We start from the raw sequence: 21,401 nt of genomic DNA on the forward strand, positions 1-21,401 counted from the left end.
AGGAAGGGAGGTCCAGAAGTTTGTGCTTATGTCAATTTACAAACAGACATCTCTTATTAAGTAATGGGGCATACCGGTGTCACCATGATGAAGTTGCATCTTGATGACTAGTTTAAACCAGCATCTACACCCCGACATACACACTGCATGTCTACAGCAGGGAGAATCATGGGAAGTTGTCACCCTTTCCATGTGATGTTTAGGTTTTATTTGGGGTTCAAATATTAATTTGTGTGCCAACACTTTAGTACTACTTTGGGTGAAACTCCCTTAATCTGGTATCATATCTTCAAGAGATCAAAGGAAGAATCTGGGTTGTGCAGACCAATAAACTGACAGCCCCTAACTTGACAGGGGAAAGAAAATGCTAGTGTAAAACGCACTATAATTTAAGAGGAGAGCTTTTTTTCCATCTTGAAACTTAGAAAGTCCTCTACCTTTGCTAAACTACAGGGTTCCAGACTCTAGTGTACAAGACTTCTTCCCATCTGGCAAGCAACTGGCCACTTAAATTCAGAATACATCTGGATTGACTACAGTTTAATAACCAGCTTCCTCACACAGGAGCTAATGAAATGTTTAAACAGCATTTATAATTCATTCCCATTAATAAGGGGGTGGGGGAGAAAGAGAGAACACCAAACAGGAGCTTCATGTCAGATATGAGAGATGCAGAAAGAAAACCTGGGTTATGTTACTAAAGGATTTCAGACATTAGGGCTGGAAGGGACCTCGTGAGATCATCGGGTCCAGCCCCCTGCCCCAGGGGCGGGAAGTCAGATGAGATCAGATTACAACAGCAAGATAAGCATCCAGATATCCTTTCCTTGAACACTTGAAGTTCTGCAGACACTTAAAACCCCAAAAAACTAAAGGACAATGTACAGAAATGCTAATTTTTATATTTGTATCGAAAGTATCTTTGTACAGTATGCAATTTACAAGCATCTTTGTCCAAATATTGTAGTATCTCTTGCTGTCCATGTGGCTGTGACAAACTCATTTGTCTTTTTAGATGAACGGTCTGTATCAAGATACCTGATGTTGTGTTTTGCTTTTCTTTTAAAACACATTTAACAAAATGCATTAGGCATGTACAATCCATATATAAAAAGGGTTGGTTTATTGTAGTTCAAATACATAAACTGAACAATCCCAACATTTCAAAATTAAACTTTAGAAACACAAGTTTAACATTCAAAACAGGAGTATAGTTTACAAGAATTGCCCAGAAGGCAAATCCACAGTCTAATCCAGAATCCAGTAAAGATCACTTTATGGTAAATAAAAATGTTTTTATACAACCGTCCTGTTCTGGGAACCACTGTTTACTGTGTCTCCAATTTTGAACGAAAATTTTCAGACAAGTTTTCACTTGGGCAAAGCAACCTGATTTTGTCTATATATCAGGGGTTGGGGAAGGAACAAAGCAGACCTGTGAACAAATTTAGTTTGGTCTCTGCGATCCTAATTCTCATCTCACAAGTGTAACTCTACTGATTTTAATGGAGTTAATTCTGATCTTAAAAAGGTGAGAGAGCAAGTAAAAAATCAGGCCCCGCTTTTCAAACTAAAACAAAAAACTTACTGTGGCCATCAGCACTCAATAGTTCTGTCATGAGACAATGTTTCATCTGCTCAAACAGCTGACTGCAGGTAACCATCTGACAGTTTGTGGTACTTGAGCAGGTTAAGTTCAACTCACAAATGTTACTCTTCCTTAAGACTTGCATAACACTGCTGAGAAGAATGCCTCCAAATATCACTGACATCCATACCTCATATACAGATATTCCATTGTTCTGAGATCTAATATTACTAAACACAGCCTGCATGGTTGGGATTTTGTCAGTCATGCCACACACACAAAAATAAAAGCTTAAATATCTTAAATGTTCTCTTTGTACAGAGACCCCCTTTATGTTCACAAACGCTGCTTTTTCCTCTGCTCCTCAGATGGTTTTGCAATAGGTTCACGGTAATGTATATGTAAAAACCTGACAGATGGCTCATGCAAGCTTTTTGAATTAACAGATACCCTTGCGTGAGAGAGTATTTCTTAACTATTTTGTTGTTCGTCTTGTGGGCTCTGAGGCTGTGGGAGGTGGTGGAGGACCTCGGCGGTCCAGGTCATCTACATAGGACACAATCAGTTTGCGTCTCTCCTCTGGCACACAGTCAAGTACCAGATAACGCTTGTCATTCTGTAAGATCTTCTCTACGTCTTTCAGATGCTGGTCAGATTCCTGGATCAATTTTTTGGACCTGAAATATAGGATAAGAATTACTTATCTGATGGCAGCCTAGAAGCCAACTTCAAATGCATTAGGTATCTTAATCCAGTTAACTGGGGGTTGATGCCAAAATCATGAAAGATGCCCTTGTCATTAGAACCTCTCAGTAGTGCCAAAAGACAGAACAAGTGCAGTGAGGGCACAGGCCCTCAAACCATCCCCACATCTACAGATACCCCTTCAGTCAGCTGAGTCTCATTGGCAAAGAGTTCTGTTGCCACTGCCTGTCCTTTATCTGTTGGGAGCATAAAAAAAAAGTCCGGTGTCAATGGCTGCCAGAACCTTTTATCAGTAGTAAACGAGCTACAACAAGTAAATAAGGGAAGAAAAAAAAGTCACACAAAGTTAAGCAAGCCATTACAATAAGGATGATAAGCTCCCAATTACAGACCAGCTTGACTGATGCATTAATCTGGCCATCACTGCACCACTGACAGTAGTGACAGTTGAAACAGAACTTCAGTATGCAACACAGTACTGACTGCAAAACAAAAGGACGAGTAACTCATTAGGATCTAATGAGCCTGTAAAGTTCCTATGTTTAATGCTTTACTTCTAGAATAGTAAACTGCCCAAAAGAATTACAAGTCTTTGAAGTAGCCTCAAGGTCTACTGGAATCAAATGCAGCCATTAAGTTTCTTTTGTAAACCCTTCAACTGAATTTCTGGCCTCAAAGTACTTAATGGAAGATTAGGTATTGACTGTAATGGGTCCACAATTTATGAAGTCTCTTCTCCAAACTAGCATCACAGAGTTCTTGTGGGTGTTGAACTGGGTCCTCAGCCCTTTCTACAATTCAAAGCAAGTACTCCAAACAAACATGAAACTTGGCCATCAGCCCATGAAGGTAACAGCCTAATAGCTTTATTCAATTTTACATTTCTTAACCTGTCCATGAAGGTTCACAGTATTGAGAAATCCATCATTTTCTGCTATGTGCTTTTTTCCTGCTGCAGGTGAAAGCCTGTCTCAATTCAAAACAAAACTGAAATCCCTACTTTATCTGAGATACTGGGCTACAAATGTTGGCTAGGGGAACAGAAGTCAGTATAACATTTATATTTAAGTCACAGTGAAATGCACTTCTACAACATTACTACACAAACCTGTATGTTATAAATTTGGTCTCTTTCAATAGCGTTCTGAAGTCAGCTTTGGCAGTAATATATTTGTCTCTGATGTACTCTTCAAACTCCCTTTGCTTTTTCTGCATGAAGGAAAAAAAAAAGTAATATGCCTGAAATTTGACAAATCCTTGAAAATCCTATAGCCCAGAGGATTACACACATTAGTGACTATAAAGTATCTAGGAAATCTACATTTTATTACAGGTTATAGTAGATATCACTATATGGAAAAAAATAATTTAATTACAGTTGCAAAATATGCAGTAATTAATTAACACCACTTATTTCATGTAAAAGGTAATCCACTGCAACAGATAATAACTTTCTTGTGATGCATACTGCACTATGTAGAGCAGTGACACAAGACTTACCCTATCACTGGAAGAAAACTTAATGCATCTGGGATCTTCTTTAATTATTTTTTTCACTTCCTTCCATGTTGATGTTAAAGTAATCTTGAAAGAGGCAGAAATAGTTAGAAGCTGCAGGCTGGTATTTAGAGTTGAAGTACAGCGTACTAGATTACTACCTACTTATCTGAAACCACTACAATCCTCAAGCTCAATAAAGACAAGAATACAGTGAAAGTTTAAAGAAGTGGTTTGATTTTTGCTGGTTTCTCTTATTTTATTACTACTTTCAAGTATTTTCTTATTCAGACTCTTCCTTAAATTGGCAGCATTTCAAAGAAGTCTTTACAAATCTATGACAGTTTGTTGTAGGTTAGATTCTAGCATCTCACCCCAATACACATTTGGAGAAATTTAATACCATGGGCATATGTATAATAGCAGCTGAAGTCACAGTTCAAATTAAAATGTCAATCTTTAAATTTGTTTTTGACTACTGTGCTAAAAGGGATGAGAATGTCAGATACTTCGCCAAGCAAAATTTTAACCTAATAGTTTAAGAGACTTAAAATTTGAATTCCAGGAATCTATAGTGAAGTCATGACATGACAACAATATGGAAAGCAGGAATCAAAGAAAATACAAATTAGGGAAGGGATGATGAGTTTAAATCGTACTGATAGAAGTGAAGTACAGGAAGTACACAAGACTGACAAGAGAAGACTGGAGGTCAGACACCACAATGGAAAGATTGTCAGATTGCCCACTGCCATTCATCCACATGGGTGTTAGATAACAGCAAAACCAGAAAAGCAAGTTTTCCAAGATATTAATCAACTGTTTCAAAACACAAGATAAATAACACAACACAAAAGAAATGTGGAAAAACCAAGAGACTACCGACTACAAGGAGTCTACAAAACAGCTTAAAAGGGCATGAAAGAAATGGATGTGAAATCAAAGCCCAGTATTGAGCATTGCCACCCTAGTATAATTGGTCAGGCAAGAAAGGGTTCTTTTCTCAATATTCCCTATCAACAAGATTTTAGAGCAGTGAGAGGACAGTGGGTGAGAGAGAAAAAGGTGCCCAGAGAAATATTACTGAGAAGTGACACAAAATCCACAACAAAAAAAAAAAAGGTCACAATCAACTTAGGTCTCAAAGGTAAAGCTACAGGATGCAGATCTCTTACCGCTGAGGTTTCATCCAGAAGTTGCCTAAAGTGCTCCCTTTTCTTTTTGGTAAGTGCTTCAATGTGTTCATTAAAAAGCTTCTCTTTCTCTTCTCTTTCCAGGAGGGAGCCAGATTCCCACCGATGATCTTTTCGAAGAGTCCTCCTGGTATCAGACCATGAAACATCTGAAGATCGCACCTAAATCAGAAAAAAAAATGTACATTTCACAGAGACAATATTGTTCCTATGATTCATTAATGGACAATTTTTCAAATACTTGACTTATACTTGATTGTCAGCTTTTAACTCTTAGTTGAAACGTAAGTGATGAGACAAATTGTGGTTTTCATACAAATACCAATGCATGCTGCAGGGAGACTCATTGTTCATCAATTCAAATGAAGATAATACACTGCTTCCCCCCCTTCTGAGTTACCCTGTATTCTCACAAGAAAGAAGTCAGGCACTCCCCCCTATGCATAATATACTGTATTAACCACCTGTGGTCTGGGAAAGCAGTCTCTGAGATGCATCATAATGACTTCCAAACAAGTCTCTAGAAGCTTTAATCATTGCAATGCTTTGTTTCTGGCCCCAGAGAGCATCCCTGAGAAGCTGCTGCATGGCAGTAGCAAAAATGCTAGGTCAAAGGCAAAGCAATTTATGTACTCCCCTATCTTAAAGATTTTGAGACTGGAATCTGTGCTCAGTCACCCCTTGATGTCCATCACATGCCATGAAGCCCTCATTTCACCAACATGTACCATTCAGGGATGGTTAATTTCAAGGCCTGGGTCTAGAGTACTTTCCAACTGAGAAGTCTAATAGGGTCAGATGTTATGCTGGGGGGTATAAGGTGGGCAGGAAAAAAAAACAAACAATAAGGTGAGAGGAATACTCTTAAGTCAAACAAAACTGATTTTCCACTGTGCATAATGGAGCTTCTGTCTCGAGAAATTAAGTTTTCAAAATTAATTATCTTTTTCCTTTTCTTTTTTAAAAAAGCCCATCTATAAAACTAAATACTGTGCAAAGAATCTCACTAACTTAAGACTGAAGCATATTTTCCCAAGAAAATGAAAATCTTCAAAACTATGAGATTATCATGGAAGCAGAAGTTTAAGTAGTACTAATGCTCTGCACTGTAATCAAAGGAATTTTATTTTTGGTGTAACAGTTACAAGTTCCCTCAAAAGGATGCAGTTGTAGAGTGATCAGAGGGAGAGAATCAAGAGAGTCTCACCATATCAGATAGGAGAGCTTTGAAATTCTGGATAGCCTCTTCACGTTTGTGCTGTTCACGTTCTCTGTCAATTTCCTTGGTCTGCTCTGAACGAGCTTTTTGAACCTCCCTTTCTCGTTCACGCAAACTTGCCTCAATACGAGCCTGCCTTTCCAACTCCTTTTCTTTTTCAGAGTCTAAATTCTGAAACAGATGCAAGAGCACAGTATTTTCCCCATTAACAACAACAAAGATACGACATTCTGAATAGTTAGTCAAGCAAGTTGAAGATTTACAGTTAATGAAAACATGACAATGATGAGAATCACTGAGTAAACCAATATACAGATAAAGGCAAGCCACATTTAAAACTACCAAGGTTTGCCTGCACAGGGGCAGTTTTGAAAAAAACCTAAAACTGAACTGGCTTACTCCTCAAACTATACCAGAAATGGTAGGACCAGAGTGTAGACAGTTCACTGGCCAGCACTCCTGTCTTCAGAAATATGTCCATTGCAGACTTAGTCTGGCTAAAGATTTATTTTTTGTGAACTGAAAGCTGAAGAAGCCCAGTTTCAATAATGAAAACATGGTGTTTGAAAATACACTGCAGACTATTCAACCATTCGCATAAGAATATTTCAAAACAAGCATCCCTCAAAAGACATTTTTAACCCATCCCAATGCGGGTGAATAACCTTGTCATTTGGAAACAATTAACAGCTAAATCCTGGGTCTAACAGTTCATGCCAGATATTCCCCTCTACTCATGCACACAAAGTAGCAAACCATGCTGTACGCTCCTTTTAATCAATAAACAATAAATATTCAGCACTAATACATATTAGAAAGAGCCCGTCTGCCATGTGCAGGAGAAATAGTTCACTACCAGGCTCGGTGACAGACAAATTACTTACTCTCTGCTCTATGTAAAATGGGGGTACTCCATTGGGTCATGGAAAAACTACTCTATGGAGCTTGTTCCATTCGTACAGTGACAAACCCAAAAGCAAATTGCTGGATAAAATGCTAATCAAATCAATTTTAAGTTCTCATCCATGGCATCAGCTCCTTGAAGAGGGAGGTAGAAATATCAGATTGAAATGAAGGAACCAATGGATGAATTATATAGGAGGCAATTATACTCATAAAAAACAAACAAACAAAAAAAACACCTCCTTTGAAAGAAGGTCATGTGAAAAGGAAAACACCTCTGCCTGGAAATCCCTGGCTTTGTGGCCTGCAATTTGTGGGGCTCCATAGCGAGTGGAGGTATCGCAGGCTCCGCCATCCTCACTCTACTTGACTGATTCTCTCCAGTATCTTTTTCTCTGCCATGTTTTTGCACAGTGGTAGAAGCAGCTCCCATGTACTTTAAATCTGTCCATTAGCAGCTATGGTATATGCCTGTCTAGTTGTGCCCCATACAAATACAGAACTGGGAAATGTCTTGCTGGTTTTCATAATCTGCATCAGTAAGTGCGATAGCATTAGATATTGTCCTTCCATTTGCTTATATATCAAATATGCTAACGATAGTGTAAACAACAGTATAAGCAATATTTTGTACCCATGTATTACATGCACACCTTGGCTATTTTTTCAATGTATTGTTTAAAAAGATCTTCCCTCTGTGAAGAACTATCCACTGCTTTGTAACGGGGGTCAGTCTCTACTTTGTCCTTCACTTTGCTCCAGCGAGACTGACTGTCCAAGTGGTGATTAGACAGTAGTTCAAAGAAGTCCATTTTGATCTACATTTTAACACAAGATACGGGAAGAAAACAAAATTTATGAGTAACAAGCTTTGACTCCTGAATACTTACTACTAGAAAAAGGAGGCAGACTTACCTCAAAGAAGGGAACTATCTGAATTTTACATATTATCAGAAATTGATAAAATTGCTTATTGAATTTTAGGGACAAATGCATCTAAAATCCTCTTTCACTTTAGGGAAAAGTTTTATGAATGCAAGAGAAACTAGGATGATATTGTAGATGTAAGATAAACTGTACTTTTAAGGAATTAGTCATTCGTACAGTTTTCTTGGCTTGCTGTACTTTAATTTTCCTTGTTCATTTTTAAAGACCAATCTGTACAACATCTATACTGCACAAACTGGTACTTTAGGGCATCCACAACAAGTTAGAGAGAGCAAATAGATCAAGCAAATATTTCACGCTCCAAGCATACCATAGAGATAAATCTTGCATCTGATATTAAATAGACACCCATATAATCTACCCTCTCTAATATGGCGTGTGATATTTTAATTTTATACCATTAAATCCTTTTGAACCAAAATTCAACAATTAAGTCCATAAATGATCTTAAGCAGATGGACATAATCAAAAGTGGTGCCCAAGTACTGTAATTTAACAGACCATCAAACATGTCTGTGTGAATATATACTAAAACAAACAAATGTTTGTATCTCCTTTTTCAAATGGAAATGGCATGTTACATACAATAAAATCCTCCCACACAGTGTATATGACCAGTGCATTTTGAAGGAGGCAGAGCTGATCCTATGCTAACTTTGTATCTCGGGACAGAAGAAGCAACCTAGAAATACAAAAAGACTGGTACCTCACTAGCCCCTTGGCACTAGCAGTTGCAAGAGCAGCCACTTTGTTTAAAGATCGTGCCTCTGTGAACGTTCCTTTCTGTCCCTATTGGGACCTCAGATTTTTTCTTTTATTTCCACCATTTTACATTTTAGAAGCCTTGGCATGGCATTTCAGTTCCCATGTTGCAAGAGAATAAGGTGCCAGTTACCATCACTTGTTGAATGACTACAGCCCATTGAATGGCTCTAGACACTCCCTGCACAGGGGCTGAGTATGCTGCCTTCACAACACTCCAAGCCCAGGGAGCCCACCAGGTACGATCTTTTACCACAGTAGAATAATGTCTAGCTGAGGCTGGCGTAGCTATACATTTTGCACATCCCCTGCCCTCTGACCCTCAAAATCCCTCGACTCCCATCCAAATAGATTAACACAGAGAGCCAAAGGCTAACATAAGACTATCAAATTATGTACCTTACCAGCCAACTGAAATCTTCCAAGTTTCTTAAAATGACACATATACAATTATCACATGTTAAGATGAAATGAAGATCAGAGCCAAAATTCTGCAGGCTTCCCCACTGATGAACTTGGCTCTTCACAATGCTTATATTGCTTAGGTTTTAAGAACCGATATAGACTTTTCTGCGCTATCTCAAAGGAGAAGGCAAGTACAACAGATTAGGAAACAACTCCTTAGCGTTACTTTGTCTACAGTATTGCAGGCTTTACTGTAGGTGTGTTGAACAAGATGCAAAACAAACCTTTCACTTTTTCTTTTTTTTAAATAAAGCGAGGTATGTTGTTCCCAAATCGACCTTAAGTAAACATGCAAGCAGTATCAAAATATGAAGCTTTCTAAGCCAACAGTATTAGAAATTTATGTTTAAAATATAAAATAAAAGGAGTTCTCAGATGTTACTTTAGAGAAGTCTATGAAGTAAGGGCATCTTGCTAAAAAGGTGTGGACAGGAATAAGCGCTCCCTGTATGGATGTATACTGCATTCCCACTTCCTTTTTAGAAAAATGTTAATTTGACTTTTAAACCCATTTCAAAAGCCTGAGGAGTGTCCTGGTGAGTCTCCCACAAAAGGAAAAAGAAGTCTCAAAACAATGGACAAGCAAAGCACAGCTGCCAGCAGGAGTACACTGGCGCTAGCTCCTGTCCAAAAGTCACACAACATGGTTCCCTGTTTCTATAAAGAGTGAGAAAGACAAGCTGGCACTTTCTAAAGCCTGGATGGCTTCACCAACTGGCACTATTTCTTCATCCAAGAGGGACCAAAAATGTTCTTACCTGTCAGGTTGCTACTGGTTTATTTAGTAGCAAACAGGATCACATAACCAATAGCTACCTTTCTGCCTCCTCAAGAAAAAGTAATCATTAACTAAACCAGGGGTGCAAATCTCATCTGGCCCTATGGGCCAGTCTGCAAGCCAGACCACAGCAACCCGCTGTGCAGTGCCTGTGGCCCCGATTCCAGACTACACACTGTACACAGCATGTGCCAGCCTGAGGGACCAGCACAGGGCATGAGCTGCCCACTGGCTGGACCTGGCACTGCAGGCAGCAACAGACCTCCCCCCACGCTGACTGCAGTGCCAAGTCCAGCCTGTGTGTCATGGGCAGCAGATACCTCATGCTGGTCCCATGTTGGGCGCAGCACACACTGCCAGTCCAGCCCTGCAGGGCTTCATGCACCAGTCCTGAAGCTTATAACGCACACAGGATGTAGGGCCAGCACAGGGTGCACACTGCCTGGACCCAGCACCACATGCAGCATGGGACCCAGGATGTCGGCTGTATGTGGTAACGTGTGGCAGCCCCACGTTGTATGCAGTGCATGTGGGGCTGTGTCCAGGCTATGCACCACAACATGCAGGGCAGAAGCCAGCATGTGGGGTTTGTCCAGTAACCCACAGGTCAGACCGTACAGTTCCATAGGCTAGATCCAGCTCACAGGCATGTTTGAGACCCCTGAACTAAACCCAGAATAACCTAGCAACGTCTTATCTTGTTACACCGGACTTCAACAGACTATAAACGTCAAATTTCTTAAAGAAATAAAATAGGAACAGACCAATTGTCTTAACTTTAACAGACTGGAAAGTAGAAAGCTTTAGGAGTGCTTTCTACTCCTAAACAAAGACAGGGGCTAGGTGGTAGAGCTATCTAGGGGCTAGAAAGGCAGTCGAGCAACCATATACATTTTAGCACAGACTGAAACTGCACCTTGGAGCAAGTTTGGTGGCCTTCTACGCTACTCTCGCAATATTCATTTTAAAAGGCCCAGGGACGATAATAGTGTTCCAAGTCAGATTACTGGCAACTTGGTATAGAAACTTGCATACCACAAGCCTATATTTAATTAGTTGTTTCCCTTATGCAGAACCAAAATTCAGTGACTGGTCCAAACCTTGTTCGCCCTACTCGCATAAGGAATATTTATCAAGTTTCACTTAGTAGCAGGCTTTGACCCATTACCATGATAAGAACAAATCTGTGCCCATCTAGAAAGAGCAACTGCCAAAACCATATGCCTCAACACAGGAAAACCAAAGGACATAAATTTCAGACCGTTACTTTAAAGATTTCTGTGAAAAGCTAACTTCCTTACATAAAATCTTTGTATTTTTAATATTGGCTGAGAAAGCTTCATGTTACACTTTAGTTGCCTTATTTATTTTAAATTTTTAAGCAATTTTAAAAGCAAAATAAAAATAAGGCTGAAAATAATGTAGATGTATTTAGAGGACTTTTTTTTTTTTTTTTTTTGCAGATAACACATTCTGGGCACAACTCTCATCACTTCACAAGGAAAAAAACTAAAAAAATGTAAAGTACCGGAACTGCGGGAGGCTAAAGTCACCACACAGAGATACCAATTCTTTCCTCACTAGGGAATCCCATAATACTTTGCGTGTCAGTGATTGACAGCTGTCAGACTGAACTGATTGACAGGCCGCACAGCACATAACTGTAAAGTCTATCCACTTGTTATAAAACAGAATACATAAAATGGTTACAAAAGGCTTTTGGAGAAAGAACATTAGTTTCAAATGCAAATAGAAATACAGTCTTTCTTCTTTTAACTTGTCTAAGTTAGAACAATCATGCAATATCAAAGCAAAAGATATTTACATTTTTTCTTTAAATCTTCAATTAGGCTATTGTTATGATGTAAAGAGTTAAAAAATTCCATATTTTTGGTTCAAATAAAATCTGTAAAAGTTAATGTAGAACTTTCAATAATACATTGATTTTCTTCTGTAAAGCATAATCATTCATTGGTAATACTGGCAATACAATCCAGGTCATTTTAAGACCAATAAAGCAACCAATTAGAACAATCAAATTCTTTACTGTGGAGCTATCTATGTAAGAAAGGTACTACTTTAAAGGCCACAGTAGTCCAATGCTGCATTATACAATATCTTCCTTTCTATTGGCATGAGGGGAATTTATATTAGTTCTCTTTTACAGAGTAAACCCTGCAGATTTAAATGTCAAAAATGATTAGGCAGTACAGGTTTCTTTACCATTCATACAACACACAGGGACATTTAGGGAAGTGGTTGAATAGTTTGCTGGTAACACTATGATGCCACCTCCGTAGCAGTCTGCTTCCCCAGTGGTGAGCGCTTGCTCCCTACTATTTACATTGCAGCCAAATGACATTTGAAATTCATCAATCTTTAATAGCTGACCTTTAATTCTGATAAGCAGCAATTTATATGTAAGATATGTTTACCAAAAACTAGAACCTCGTTAAAGTGCTACCTTTTAAGTAAAAACAGAAGGTAAAGTCTTTCTTTGAAATTTAAATGGAGTGGGCTACAATGAACTCTGAATTCTTATTGCCACCACTGAGAGAACAGGCTAGTAACGGCCAGTTCTGGGTTTTCCAGCCAACTAGGACACATGGTCTTTCAGGCTTCAAGATGACTTCTTTTTTTAAATAGACATCTTTCCATTTAAGAAAGCACAGTATTGTTCGTTTATGAAAATGCCTGTTGAATTTACATAAATAAATTCAATTTGATACATTTAAATACATAAACTCAATGGATTTGACATGGTACAGAAGTTGAGATCTACGAAGTGGATGAATAAAAGGTGATAAAACAGTGACCCAGGATTTGTATTTGAAAACTTCTCAGGCAGGGAAAGGATAGTCTCAGAGAAAGCACACTGGAAACCAAGCACTGGCTTTGTCCCATCCCATTCACACTCCCACCATTCACACCACTGGAACAAAAACCACCTTACCTTCTCACCTCTGGTCTTCGAATCTTCTTTCTCCTTCTTTCTTGCCGCTGTGATAAACTCATTAAACAAGGCCTCTCGATCTTTCATCTTTTCAATTGCCTTGAATCTCGAGTCTTTAGCATGCTTGGCTGCAAATTCACTAAAAGTAGCTCTGTAACAAAATGGCAAGTGTGCTGATTTGGTAGACCTGTCTTTGCCAGAACAGATGTTCAGCAGAAAATACCATCTCTTTTGCTTGAATACATGCCAAAATACAATAAAAGAAAATCTCTGTCCTCACTACGTGGCTGCTTGATCAATGAACTACAGACACAATGAAAAGGATTGTTAGAGACTTATGCTATTTAACAGTTATCTGCACAAGTGTGCAAGTATGGAAAGAGAGATTACACGCAACCAAGGACTCAGTTGTCCACAAGAACCTTAATTTTTTGTGGGTTAACACTGCAGACACCAGCATATCCATGTATTTCATAGCTGTGAAATTTAAATTTGACATGCACTCACTCACAGCCAAACCATGTTAAAAGTGATACTGGGAAATTCAATGTTTGGTGTTAGTCAAGGCAAAACACTGGATGAACAATTTTCCCCTGCAGACGACATTATCACTAAACCTTAAGACACAAGAAGATGGGATTTTTCTTTTTTTAACATTTTTAAAGCAGGCGCAGTAGTGTAGGGCTTTCCACCCATTATCCCAGTAGCACTGCTACAGTTCTCTCACCTCCAGGGCCAGATTCCAATCTCAGATGTGCAGTAGATATAGTACTGCCACTTACCTCGAAAAAAAACACTACTGTGCTTTTTCCAAGATCAGATGCAAATCTGGCCCCAAGAATACGTGAGACACTTATAATCATACGAATGTTTTCATCACAGCATGGTAATAATTAGACTTGGAAAATCCCGCCTACTGTTGCTGTAGGGTAAATTGAAACAAGAAAAGAATTTGGTAGCTTATTCAAAAAATAAAAGATTAGAAAGTGAATGTAGAGCTATACTGAAGAACACGAGCTGTATAAGAAAGATGGAACACAAACTTTTGAGTATGTTAGACTGGGAAAGATGATTTCTTTTTAAGTAGCTTAACACCCAGGGAAGTGCAGCTATGTCTTAGAGAAACACTGGAACTAGAAGATGAAGGATAGGGTTACACAAGACATGAAGTTCCTCAATTGGAGATTACATTCGTCTACCTCCCCACCCCTTTTTTTTAGTCTAAGCAAAAACAGTGTTGGTTCAATATACATACACCCTTTATAAATAACAGCCCTCATTTTACTTTGGTTGCAAAATACAAAAAGAGTTTCCAGTTAAACATACTGTAGGATATGTAACATGCAACCATTAAAGTATGCAAAATATCCCTGTTCCCTCATCCCCAAGAAGCAGTATTTCATCTACCTCACCAAATGATTAACCACACAAGACTGTTTTGAGAAACAAGAAGTCTAGTAACAAAGTTAATGCCCAGGTATGCCTGCTTCCAGCACATTTCAGTATACATCACTGAAACAAAGTTGTGAAGTGAATTGAACAAACAGTTAACTTAGGTTAAAGGAATTCCTGACTGGTCTAGGTTAGAACCATTGTTCCATTTCAGACCATTTAATTTATTTCTTATAGACTACTAAGTGACACAAGGATAGCATCTTATGAGTTGTATGTATGGGAATTGGGAGGACCGTGTCAACAGAAGCTTAAATACCCAAAATACATACCACAAACACTACACTACTATCAGAGTAGGTATCCCTGCGTGTTGTAGACTCACTGTAATTTTTATCCTGCAGAAAGTTAATATTTTCTGTAATATTATGTTATATAGGTACATAGTCACAATTACATGCTTTTAACTGAAGTAACACACACGCGCGCGCACACACACACACACATGTTCAAGGCTTCACAAAACTAAGGCCAGTAGGAACCCTATAGGCTATAAGTCACTCAAGAACATTTAAGGGAAATTTGTACTCTCTCACCATCCATCCAATATGCAGATTTCTTCAAATTCACAAGCAGTGTCTTAAAATATATATTACAAAAAACAAAACCCAAGTTCTAGTACTTTGTTGGATAAATGGTCACAATCATGCAGAGGAATTTTTCAAACAAATCCCCCAACGTCTATATTTCATTTTCCTCTTTCTGTATAGCCATTTTGAAAGAGGAAGGACTAAAAGTGGAATTATTTACTGCAAAAAGAAAGAGTGTTTGACATGGCAAAAGCTTTTACATGGGATGGCAAATAAGTCCCCTACCTTGGATTAATCTTTGCTTCTTCCATCATTTTCTTGAAATCCTCCTTGGCCTGCATTATTTTGTTTTTCTTTTCCTTGCGCTCTTCTTCTGCTCTGGTTTTCACATACTGGTCAAATACCTAGAGAAAAACAGACCAATCTGACCCAAAATGTACAAATTTAGACCCATATTGTCCCCTCTGTGAGAAAAGCCTACTTGGAAAAGGTAAGGGTAAGGGATCCCAGCATCTTCCAGCGTTTTCACCTACCTGGTTTGTGGGATGAGACAGTGTGCTTGCATTAGCCCACAAACCCAACAAATCTGACTTCAGATCAGTGGAGAAATCTTACAATTACAAAGGGCCTTTGTACAAGCCTCAGACCCTCCATTTCCTTCCCAGATTGCTGATCAGTCCTTAGAAGTAGTCAGATTAAAATAAACCACTGCTCCACCACGTAGCATATCCTGACAGTACCCAATATTCAAAGTAATCGGCATCTTCCCTGTTCAGAAAAAAACTTTAAAATTCCTTCATTTTGGAAATAACGACCTACCCACCCTTCACAAACACAAGAAATCAGTATAAGTTTTTGTCTAAGAAGGATTGATATAGTCTGTATTACCACTGAGATTTTGCTCATCCTGAATTCTGACGTTAAGTGATTCACTTCTATTCTAACAGACACTATCCATTCATACCAAACTCACATTTGCATAGCAACTGAACTATAACATAACCCATGTCTTTTCCAAATGCAGATATAGTTGGCAGTGAAATAAAAGGCTATCTACTGTATCATCACTTTACTGATAATCTCTTTGCTGAGCAAAAAACTACTTAGAAGTATCAAAAATACCAATATAAAAAATAAGATTTAGCAAATTCCTGGTATTATGTAAAGAAAAATATTTCTCATAAGATTTTCAGTTTTTCAGCTAAGTAAAGGACGTAGACTGCTTGGCAATGAGTGCAGACATTTATTTCCCCAGGGAAAAGCAGCAGCATACATTGTGCTGCTGCTACTCGCACTGAGGGAATGAGCGCCCATGCCACACGGGAGGTTACTCCAGGTGGAGTAGGGGAGGCTGGACCCAGCAACTGTGCTGGCCCCAGCAGCCTTACCTGGGGTCCTGAGGGCCTTGGGGAACTACAACCATGGCGCTTCTGCAGCTGGGAGCCTGGCTGGCAGCCAGAGTGTGGCTCCACCAGCGCAGGCTCTGGTTTTGGGCGGCACGCACTGCCATCATGCACGCCACCCCACTTTTTAAAAAGGAGCAGGTTTTTTTGACCCCAGGATCTCGTGGGGTAACCCCCCACACTGCAACATAGCAGCATAGAGCAGCACAAAGAATGCCAGCATGCGCAATGTGTGGCACCACAGCTGGGTCTATGATGCCACATACCACATGTCTGTGCTCATATGTGCCCTTGAGTTTTTTCATTGCTTAGATTTTTTTTTCCCCCAACATGGCAGCTTTGCATCCCCTTAATACTCTAAAGGCTCTCACTACTGGAGCACAAGAAGGGTAGTAAAGCACTGGAACAAGTTACCCAGAGAAGTTGTGGACTCTCCATCCTTGGAGGGTTTTAAGACCTGAACTAGACAAAAGCTTGGCGGGGATGATATAGTTGGGGGTGGTCCTGCTTTGAGCAGGGGGTTGGACTAGATGGCCTCCTGAGGTCCCTTCCAACCCTAATTTTTTATGATTTCATGATACTACAGCATTTTTGGCAGCCTCCTGGACCTGTATAATCTTCACTTTGCAAAGGAATAAAATCTTACCACAGAAGACGTACCAGCTTCTGTTCCCCTTACGGGAAAAAAAAAATGCATATTTGTAACACACATCCTCTAAGAAGTTTAAAAGCAAAACTAAGCTTTCAGTCAAAGATTATTTTACTGCCTTTAACACCTGTGTTGGAAGTGAACCGAGCTGGTCTCTCCTTTTACCTGTTTTCTTTCTTTAGGATTGAGAAGCAAGTATCGAGGATCGAAAACAATCTTGTGCAGCTCCTTTTCCCATGTTGAAAAGGCAGAAACCTTTAAAAAGAAGGAAGGAGGGGAAAAAAAAGACGATTCTGCCTGATAATTAAGTTCTCCCAAAGATACAAAGGTTTTGCAGTTTCACTTGAAAACTACAGGACATCATTTAAAAAGGAGATACAACTGAAACCAAGCCTGAAGTTTCCATCACTAATAGATGATGAGCAGTGGGAGGTTAGCATGATACATTTCCACACTAATTGGCTCTGAAAACTTCTACATAATTACACAGAAGTAACACACAACCTAATTACTCATTAAAATAACCACTACTGTGTGGCATTTAAAAAAAAAAATCACATCACAAGAGAGTCTTGAAGTTCTGCATTTTGATTTCCTAGGCCTGCTCTGTTTCTTTGGCAAATGTTATGAAAAAACTGAATAGTTTATATATACAATTGGATCTTTTCTTTGGAAAAAATACACATGCAAGCTTATCTCAACTGAACTAATTTCTAAGACACCCACAAGCTGCTATTTGCCTTTGGGACAAATAAAAGCTATAAAAGCATTACTTCATGCTTAGAGTATTGTTACCATTCTGGGAAGCCAGTGTACCTGTAATAGTCAACTGATATGAAAATAAGCTTTAAATTTACTTTAATTCATTAAAAAGGAAATAGCTAGTTTCCTTATTTTAGCAGCTTAGCCTAAGGGAAGAAAAGTAGAATTACTAGCTTCACACTGTGATTGTCAAAAGATTTTCAAAGGCATAAGTGGGAATCAGGGCTGCTGACAAAAAGTAAAAAAAAAGTGCTGTACCACAAGCAGCAGCACATTAGTGCAACCTGGCTCTGCAGCATCTGTATAGATCAGGCACTTCAGTGGGACTTTTTGGCACTTCTATCTAATAGCTGTTTAATCAACAATTACATAAAAGCACCAAAAATCTATACAAATGTTGGGCAACCTGGGTCAAACTAATGCAATGCCTCCTCTCGGCACGCAGAGTTTAAAGCACCATTTTGTTTTGTTGTTGGTTTGGGGTTTTTTGTTGTGTTGGGTTTTTAATTTTTTGGGGGGGGGACACAGAGGGGGAAGGAAGGTAAGCAGCCTAGTTGTCCAATTCACGCTTACTGTCAATAGGTGTTAGGTGTCTACTTGACTCACATACACTGGAAAAAAATTAGGGGCAAATAAGGTGAGATTTAACTTTCATTTTAGTTTTTACCCAATTATTTTTTAATTGAAATCTTTGGTGCGAAGACTGAATCCCCTTTTCTTTTCTGTAGGGGTGCACAACCCTGTGACTGCTTGAAAACGAACATCACAAAATTAAAAACCAAGAGAATCCTCCAATTCACACTAATGACTGTCTCATGGATTATTGAATACAAATGAAAGAAGATAACACATCACAGACACAGTTTGTTCATTTAGTTTGACAACTATAGTTCTGTGTTAATTATTTGAGATACCACTAAAAAGCACATACAAATGATCCCCACAATTATGGGATATTGGCACAGCCCTCTCATGTTAAATTTTTCCCTGGAAAGACAAAGAATGATTGCTTTGCATGAACAAGCAGTTCTGGACTTTAATATTAGAAAAATGCAAATGAGCAAGGTTTTATTTCAAACCACCAAAAGGCAAGCTTCTCCTACCCCCCTCTCTAGCAGCATATCCTTGAACTGTTTCATTCGAGCCTCCAGAGGGACGATGGCTCTCTCTCGAGCAGCTTTAATTTCAGCTTCCATAGCAGCCTCTTTCTCTGAATCAATGTCTTTGTTATCATCTTTCCTGTATAAATGAAATGCATAGTATCTGCTGAGAAGTGAGATATCCGCTCTGTAGTTAAGAGCTCTAGCTGTATTAAACAACTCACACAACAGAGCACTCCAGTAACACAGGTTTGCACAAACCATCGTAAGCTCCTGAACAAAGACTGGGACATTAGAGTCCTTAATGTAACAATTACAAATAAGTCTTTATTAAAAAATGAATCACAATTAATTTCTAAACCCTCCTCAGCATATTAATCACGACTACTAACAAGATATTAAAATGGAAAGCTATTCTTGTAACAAGTTATACAGACATAGCTATTAAGAGCAATAATGCACGCCTCAACTTCCTACAGAAAAAATTAATACAAAAGAATAACTCCCAATCCTCTACTATATACAACATGGTTAAACACAGTTAAAAGTTGTATTTGGTGTTTTTTTCTAAGAGATTCTAGCTAGGAAATCCAGATCTGATCTGGATTTTGGGCAACAAACATCTGTGCAAGTACAATAAACACAAGAAAAAGCAAATGAGTGGCATATGCTAATGCCACAGAACTATATAATGTAAATAGAGCTCAAAATGCTCCTAAGGGAGATCTGGCTATTGGTGATAGCTTCTATCCCAAGCACATTTATTATTAATGACTTCCATAGAGGATAGAATTTTCTCTCAATGCGAATTCTACCCAGCTCCGAGATGCACCAAACCCTCAAAATAAACAACTTCAGCAAACAACGAATATTATAGACCCTTGCTACTACACTCACTGAAACCCCACTAACTCAACAACATTGCAAATGAAAGTATGGTACTCTATATCCAAACCAAGTCCATTTAAGAATGAAATTTAACTTACTTCCGCTTCTTTGTTTTAATAGGCTCATCCTCATTGACTTCTTCTGTTGATTCATGTTCTTCTTTAACTGTAACACATGTCTCATTAACAGTCTTACAGAGGAAGAAAAAACAATTTCATAACATATCATGAAAACTCATCCTTGACACGAAGTAGCCGGATGGTAACTGTCACCTGTTCTTATGCCAAAATTAGCATCACCTCAATAGCCTTTGGAGAATTTGGAAAAAAAAACTGCCCTAACAGCCAGAAATAGACACTATTTCTAGTATTCAACAATTGCATTCCAGTTAATGTTATGTTAATTAGTCTCTATCATCCTTCAGACCTTCTGTACAATTTAATCTTTTCTCTAGATTAAAAATGTATTCCTGTTCCTCATAATATTCTAAAATAATTTTTTACCTCCTCCAAGAAAATAAAAGATGCTTTCATTTCCTCAGCCTGTAAACACAGCATTTTTCCTAAATCTAAATAGGATTCCCCTTGTTCTCTGGTACGCTTCCTTCCGAGCACTTGACATCTGCAATTCACTGTCCCTATCATGTGCTTAACTTAATGAAGTATCTGCTTCACAGCTGTAACTTCAATATCTGCTTACAGTTCACTTTTTTATGCTCCTTGTTTTGGAAATGAGCACACAATTGAGTTTGTATGGAAACTTGATTACAGCCTATAATGAAGGGAATTGATATTGAGGATGATTTTGCTCTCACTTGGTTTCTTTCCTTCTTCCATTCCTCTTTTGTGAGGAGGTTCCTGAATAATTTTGTCAACATCAGCTCTTCCAATTAAGTCATCTGGTCGGTCCCACATAGAGAGACGAGTGGTAGGGTTGTAGAAGAAAACCCGTTCATCACCAGTCCACACCACACACCTAGGATTTTTTTTTAAACGAGAGAAAGAGAAAGTGGATGCACACACGTGCCTCTTTTAGTTCTCTTGGGTTTAGAGAATATCAAATCTCCCAGAGTAAGTCACAATGCTTTCTAACATTCCCTGCCAGGAACCTTACGTTTCTAATCCAGTTCAGCTATTTACTATTCATTTTGCAGAAACAGAAGAAGCCAAGTAGCTGCTACATGAATTAAACTGTATTCATGAACAGAGTGCGGTGTGGAAAAAAAACATCTTGGGCTCACCTATAAAACAAAGTTCCCTTCTGGTCACATGTTGCCTAAAGTCATAATTTTCTGCAGAATATAAACTTAAAGAACTAACAAAACCCCTTACTTTTAAAATTACCAAAAGCCACCATCATCTTACTCAGTCTACAGAACTACAACTTTCACAGCTTTCTCAAACAGTAAAAAGGAAAATATCTGCATTATTGATGTAGCTCAGAATACTGTAAAACTGACCAGAGAATTGTCAAGAAAATTTCTAGGGAAAGACCTCAAAAAGAGAGGCTACAGAAGCCGAGTTCTGTGGGAGTGATGGAAAGCAACTTTGAATGCATCACCTGTAATCATCTTCAACTTGGCCATAAAGTGTTTCCAAGGAGCACA

At 38.7% G+C, this 21,401-nt stretch overlaps 1 protein-coding gene across 8 annotated transcripts in view; it reads right to left on the bottom strand.

Annotated features, from left to right (window-relative positions):
- Positions 1–1,106: 1,106 nt before the first annotated feature.
- TCERG1 (transcription elongation regulator 1) overlaps positions 1,107–21,401 on the bottom strand; it is a 39,311-nt gene continuing 19,016 nt past the window's right edge. For 5 of the 8 annotated variants that reach the window (XM_019478389.2, XM_059733525.1, XM_019478387.2 and 2 more), the window contains 12 exons: positions 20,610–20,770; positions 19,894–19,960; positions 18,911–19,070; positions 17,211–17,300; positions 15,279–15,397; positions 13,012–13,162; positions 7,759–7,923; positions 6,191–6,373; positions 4,966–5,145; positions 3,794–3,877; positions 3,402–3,502; positions 1,107–2,265 (listed from right to left, as the gene is read on the bottom strand). In XM_019478389.2, coding sequence (XP_019333934.2) covers positions 2,064–2,265; positions 3,402–3,502; positions 3,794–3,877; positions 4,966–5,145; positions 6,191–6,373; positions 7,759–7,923; positions 13,012–13,162; positions 15,279–15,397; positions 17,211–17,300; positions 18,911–19,070; positions 19,894–19,960; positions 20,610–20,770 — 1,663 coding nt within the window. In that variant the 3' untranslated portion in view covers positions 1,107–2,063. The remainder of the gene's footprint in view (positions 2,266–3,401; positions 3,503–3,793; positions 3,878–4,965; positions 5,146–6,190; positions 6,374–7,758; positions 7,924–13,011; positions 13,163–15,278; positions 15,398–17,210; positions 17,301–18,910; positions 19,071–19,893; positions 19,961–20,609; positions 20,771–21,401) is intronic. The other 3 variants (XM_014597581.3, XM_014597580.3, XM_019478385.2) reach the window with 1 other exon arrangement.

Source organism: Alligator mississippiensis, chromosome 9 (genome assembly GCF_030867095.1).
Source record: "Alligator mississippiensis isolate rAllMis1 chromosome 9, rAllMis1, whole genome shotgun sequence".
Lineage (NCBI taxonomy): Eukaryota > Metazoa > Chordata > Crocodylia > Alligatoridae > Alligator > Alligator mississippiensis.